The 6,576-nt window shown below is 47.2% G+C and overlaps 1 protein-coding gene across 1 annotated transcript; it reads right to left on the bottom strand.

Moving 5' to 3' along the window:
- Positions 1 to 4,399: 4,399 nt before the first annotated feature.
- LOC125506049 (uncharacterized) lies at positions 4,400 to 5,345 on the bottom strand. Its single transcript, XM_087524330.1, has one exon. The coding sequence runs from the start codon at positions 5,021 to 5,023 to the stop codon at positions 4,676 to 4,678; it is 348 nt and encodes a 115-aa protein (XP_087380456.1). The 5' UTR covers positions 5,024 to 5,345; the 3' UTR covers positions 4,400 to 4,675.
- Between the last annotated feature and the right edge of the window lie 1,231 nt (positions 5,346 to 6,576).

Raw genomic sequence — 6,576 nt, 5'->3', positions numbered from 1 at the left:
AATTAAATAATTAATTAAATTCCAAAAATTAATAAAATCTTTAGAAAATCATATCTTTTAATCCGTACCTCGGATCAAAATACTTTCTACATGAAAGTTACTCAGAACGACGAGACGAATCCGAATACGCAGTCCATTCGTCCGTCACACAACCCTAGCATAGCGAACACACAACTTTCCCCCTCTGGTTCATCTGCTGGAAAACGCGAAACACCGGGAATACTTTCCCGGATGTTTCTCCCCTACACCGGTATCGCCTATCCCTACGTTAGGCCACCCCTAGCACAACGTATTGACGTGTTTTGCTTTGTGTTACATTTGATTGCTCTGTTATTTATTGTGTTCCCCCTCCGTTACTCCTTTCCGGTAGACTCCGAGACCGCTGTCGATGTCCGTGTGTTCGACTACATCGAAGACGACCCCTCTTTCTTGCCAGAGCAACCAGGCAAGCCCCCCCCTTTGATCACCAGATATCGCCTACTCTTCTCTCTACTGCTTGCATTAGAGTAGTGTAGCATGTTACTGCTTTCCATTAATCCTATTCTGATGCATAGCCTGTCATTGTTGCTCCAACTGTTGATACCTTACTTGCAATCCTAAATGCTTAGTATAGGATACTAGTTTACCATCAGTGACCCTACATTCTTGTCTGTCTGCCATGCTATACTATCAGGCCGTGATCACTTGGGAGGTGGTCACGGGTATATACTTATACATAATATATGATACTTGTGGTGATTAAAGTCGGGTCGGCTCGTAGGAGTACCCGCGAGTGATTCCGATGTTGGGGGCTGAAGGGGCAGGTGGCTCCATCCCGGTAGAGGTGGGCCTGAGTTCCCGAAGGCCCCCGACTGTTACTTTGTGGCGGAGCGACAAGGCAGGTTGAGACCACCTAGGAGAGAGGTGGGCCTGGCCCTGGTCGGCGTCCGTGGTTATTTCAGAATAACACGCTTAACGAGATCTTGGTAATTGATCTGAGTCTGGCTACTGGCCTATACGCACTAACCATCTACGCGGGGACAGTTATGGGCACTCGACGTCGTGGTATCCGCCGAAGCCTTCGTTACGTCAGCGACTGAGCGGCGCGCGCCGGGTTGGACCGCGTAACGCAACTTCCTTTGTAATGGAGGTTTCTAGGTCTGCTCTCCGGCCGCGTACGCAACGTGCAGGTGTGCAATGGGCGATGGGCCCAGACCCCTGGGCCATAGGATTTAGACCGGCGGGCTGACCTCTCTGTTGTGCCTAGGTAGGGCTGCGACGTGTTGATCTTCCGAGGCCGGGTATGACCCAAGAAAGTGTGTCCGGCCAAATGGGATCGAGTGTGTTGGGTTATGTGGTGCACCCTTGCAGGGAAGTTAATCTATTCGAATAGCCGTGATCTTCGGTAACAGGACGACTTGGAGTTGTACCTCGACCTTATGACAACTAGAACCGGATACTTAATAAAATACACCCTTCCAAGTGCCAGATACAACCGGTGATCGCTCTCTCACAGGGCGGCGAAGGGAGGATCATCGGTTAGGATTATGATATGCGATGCTACTTGGTGAACTTACCATCTACTCTCTTCTGCTGCTGCAAGATGGAGGTTACCAGAAGCGTAGTCTTCGAAAGGACTAGCTATCCCCCTCTTATTCCGGCATTCTGCAGTTCAGTCCACATAAGATACGCTTATTCCTTTTGATACCAATGCATACATATGTAGTGTAGCTCCTTGCTTGCGAGTACTTTGGATGAGTACTCACGGTTGCTTTGCTCCCTCATTTCCCCTTTTCTATACCCGATTGCTGCGACCAGACATTGGAGCCCAGGAGCCAGACGCTACCGTTGATGACGACTACTACTACTCAGGAGGTGCCTACTACTACGTGCAGCCCGCTGATGGCGACCAGGAGTAGTTTAGGAGGATTCCAGGCAGGAGGCTGCGCCTCTTTCGATCTGTATCCCAGTTTGTGCTAGCCTTCTTAAGGCAAACTTGTTTAACTTATGTCTGTACTCAGATATTGTTGCTTCCGCTGACTCGTCTATGATCGAGCTCTTGTATTTGAGCCCTCGAGGGCCCTGGCTTGTAATATGATGCTTGTATGACTTATTTTATTTGTAGAGTTGTGTTGTGATATCTTCCCGTGAGTCCTTGATCTTGATCGTACACGTTTGCGTATATGATTAGTGTACGATTGAATTGGGGGCGTCATAATATCCCAACAAACACACCATCGATTACATCGAATTGATCCCGATCATGTGAGGCAACTCACTAAAGATCAGAGAGAGAAGGGGAGAGAGAGAGAGAGAGAGAGAGCCATCTAGCTACTACTTGGACCCTAAGATCCTAATGGAACTACTCACACATGGTCATTGGAGGCAGCAAGGTTTATAAATAAACCTCTGAGAATGGATTGCCCCTCCGGCAGAACTCGGAACGTGCCTCCAAATTGGATCTTCGTGAAACAGGAACTTGTGGCGGTAGAAAAAATTATATGAAAATATCCCAAAGGGTTCTGGTATTTATAGGAATTTATGGTGGTGGAACCAAGGTAAGGCGGTGCAGGTGGGTGCCACACGGCCTAGGGGCGCACCCTACCCTCCTGGTCGCGCCGAGTGGCCGTGTGGGACCCCTGTAGCTCCTCTCGATCTCCCCCGAAGCTTCATGGGTCCTTTGTTGCCAGAAAAAAATCATATTAAATCGGCAAGTTATTTTGACCTCCTAGATAATGATTTCCTATGAAACCGAAAACATGCAGAAAACGGCAACTGACACTAGACACTAGATTAATAGGTTAGTCTAAAAAATAATATAAAATACTATAAAAAGTATATAAAAGTGATAATATAATAGCATGAAATAAAAAAAATTATAAATACGTTTGAGACATATAAGTAATTCAACACTCCCAAATAGTTCCCCTACTTAAAAAAAGAGCTCTTTTACCGTACCCTTAAATTAAACAGGACCGTCTATTCTTTCTAATCTGACGGATAAGATGGATTGGTACTCCAATAATTTAATTCGGAGTACTAACATAAAAAATCATGAGTACCATGGCTTGAGGGGCAAAACTGTAACTCTAGATGTGCCAATTAACACGAGTATCTTGCTTGGCGGCGGCGCCACGCAGGCGGCCGGCGACTGGTGGTGGCGTGGTTGTCGCACGGCCAAAGCCATCTTGTCTGGTCTTTATGGCGTCGGCGACATAGCTGGACTGGTTATATAGATCGAGAGACACCCAAACGATCGGTGTATTCTTTTCTCGTAATCCATGGCATGCAAACACAAGTATGAATCTATCCACTACTGTTGCAGTTTACAACAAACAGATGCAGCAAACAATACACGACGAGCACGAGCAGTCTCATAGCTGCATCATAATCTATCCTCCTCTAGTCGTGGTGCTGCAAAGATAACTGGGCCATTTTCTTTTGCCAGTTCGGGCATGCGGACGGAATAGGCGATCACGCCAGATCCATTGATTCTGGTAGGAGCAGATGGCGGCGACGCCGGGCGGACGATGAAGAGACAACGACGACGTCGCTAATGGTTCATGTTAATTTAGGTAATTAGATTAGATCAGACGAGATTAAGGATCAGATCTTTTTTAGTAATGAGGGGAAATGACTAAGATACCCCTTAAAATAGATGGCCAGATTTAGTTGGTACTCCCAACCCTCCCGGTGGAGTACAAGGGTACCGTAAAAGAGCTTAAAAAAAATTGGCCAAAGAAGTATAGTTGGACATTAGCACAGATAAATCAAAACTAATGTGTGGTCTATAGCTTGCTTAATTTTTGGTTGTAATTGGTCTTTGCGCTTTTGTAGACAGCTGGGGAAAACCCCATCATGAATAGAGTCTCATGTCATCACAAACAAATCTCCAAAAAGGGCTATGGGCAATGATTATTGTCAAGGAAATAAAAACACAATACGAACATAATCATTTGCAGACAGTGTGGAGAAAGTCCTTCAAGTAGTTCACTTAGTTTCTGGGCTGGAGTTGGTCTCTGCGCCAATTAGAGCAACGAGTTATCTAGTGATACTATTCATCTTCAAAGTTCATGAATTTGTTTTCTTACACATCACATTTCAAGGTATTTCATCATGAATTTTTACACACATATACATTTCAACCTTGTATACTTGCATTTTTTTTCTTTTTTTTGAAATTGAAAGTTTGAATTTTGATTTTTTTTTCAAAAATTCGGGCTCCATGGAGCCCAGTCACCAAAATGCCCCACTCCATCGGTTACTATTCTTTAGCACAACTCATATAAAGCATATAGTCATTATATTTGTACCAAAAAAAACAAATTTCTATAATATTGGGATAATTTGGAAGCTTTCTCTAGCTCCATATATGCTCTTGAATCTGAGATACATACACGTAAAGCCAAACTACTCAAGCTCATATCTACATGAATAGTGTATATATTGATACAAATGAAAATAATATAAACGTACAAGCATACAGTACACACATCCACACCACACGCACCAATCGAAAAGATATACCACACACGTACACAAGTGGGTACTTCTTTTTTACTTACACGTAGACACAAGTGCTGCTTAATTAAACGAACACTACCAAGTTAAAGTAACCATTACACTCGTAAATCGTGCACGCACGGTCGTGGGCACGTACGTACATCCAGTCCGTCGACGGAGGAGGTGCAATGAACTATGGCACGGCCGGCACACCGGGAACAGACGGCACCGGCGGCAGTGGCACCTTGGGCACGCCATGGACGGACGGCATCGGCGGCAGTGGCACCTTGGGCAGGTCGGGGACGGACGGCATAGGGGGCAGCGGCACGTTAGGCACGCCGGGGACGGATGGCATCGGCAACATCGGCACGCCTGGCACTGTCGGCACGCTTGGCGCAGTGTGCACTGTCGGCACGACGGCACCGGGTACTGCCGGCAGCGGCACTGTCGGCACACCTGGCACGGTGGGAACCGCCGGGATGGTTGGCACGGCGGCGCCAGGTACTGGTACCGTTGGCACACCTAGCACGGTGGGCACCATCGGCACGCCGGGCACGGTGGGCACCGTTGGCACCGTCGGGACGCCTGGCACTGTGGGAACCGTAGGAACGACGCCGCCTGGCACGGCGGGGACTGTAGGGACGACCGGCACGGGGGGCAAGGTTGGCAGCGTCGGTGTGGGCTAGGCCGGAACGTCGGCGAGGAGGCGCGCAGAATGGCACGTGCTGAGCATGACGGCCATGACGAGCGCCATGGCCACGAAGCTCGTCGACGTGGAAGCCATGGGCGCGCGCTCGTGACCGCTAGTCACTACGTACCTTGTAGCTCTCTTCAAGCCCAGCGAAGCGCGATGTGGCTACTTGTTGTGTTGCTTTGTGATGCAATGATCGGAGCGCTGCATGCCAATTTTATAACCCATGATCGGAGCGCTGCACTGCGAGACGATGGGTGGTATCCATCCATGCAACATGCTAGCTATGCAATGCATTGCTTGATTGTATTAAGCCTCACTACTCTAGTTAAGTTCACTACGCTGGACGAAATTTTCTCCTTTAGGCAGCAGTTTCACTGCCTTCACTTCTTACAAATATAAGATGTTTTAGATATTTCAATTGGCCACATACGAACTGAAATGAGTAAACAAACACATTAAAACATGTCTTTGTACATCCAATTTAGAAAAAAGATAATAAAACATCTTATAGTTGTGGACGGGGGGAGTAATTGGTAAGGAAAACAAGATCGAAAAACTCCAAATGCGAAATTGTGACGAAGAATTATCAGGACACTGCTTGTCCAAGTTTTCTTTCTTTCCTTGAGGCAGCTGTTTCGCTGCTCTTTTTTGTTCCCTTTTGAACTATATAGTACATAACCTTCATGTTCAGAATGGCTTGGAAATTTTGAGAGGACGTGTATGTTGTCCTGTCCAAAACCATGCGTCGGCCGAGATAATGCCGGGACGGGACGTTTTGGATTTGTTCTGTGGGAGAGGGAGTGTGGGGGCGCTGGATCCAATTCTTATTCGGCCTGGAAGCTGGATAGGAATTCCAAAGGTATCTTTGGGCCACGTTAGACTGCGATGTCTGCTCAAAAGGAGCTAGTCACATGTTTGGTTGCTCGCAGCGTCTTTTGCTCCTTTGCATACTTATCTTACTGGACCTGACTAAGAGAAAACTAACAAAAAATCATCATCGGTAGCCTGCATGTAGACTAGAGGAGCAATTTCGGCATGGCGTTTGGTATCTGGCATACGCGTAACATGATTACAAATTAGCAACTACACATAACACATAAAGTTACACTAGAGTGCCTTAGCGACTATGGTGGACACAGGTGGTGGCGGTAGTGTAGCAAGACGTGGGAGAGAAGGCCGAGAGGAACAACGCCGACGGCCGTGCCTGTGTAGTAGCACGCGAGAGTGGAGGCCAAGATTAACAAGGTGCGGCAGGACATGGGAGAGGTCGAGAGGAACAACGCCGATGATGGCGCCAGTGTAGCAGGATGCGGAGGAAGCAGATTAAGGAGTGTCATTAAAACAAATCACACATATGCATATGTACAATCACGAGGAAGATGTAGATCTATTCATCTACG

Source organism: Triticum urartu, chromosome 5A, assembly GCF_056163025.1.
Source record: "Triticum urartu cultivar PI428250 chromosome 5A, HENAU_Tu73, whole genome shotgun sequence".
NCBI lineage: Eukaryota > Viridiplantae > Streptophyta > Magnoliopsida > Poales > Poaceae > Triticum > Triticum urartu.
The sequence above is the reverse complement of the archived record's forward strand: the minus strand, read 5'-3'. Positions and strand labels throughout refer to the sequence as shown.

Excerpts from the sequence above, each read along its gene's own strand:
- LOC125506049 (XM_087524330.1), bottom strand. The coding sequence starts at position 5,023 with ATGGTGCCCACCGTGCTAGGTGTGCCAACGGTACCAGTACCTGGCGCC.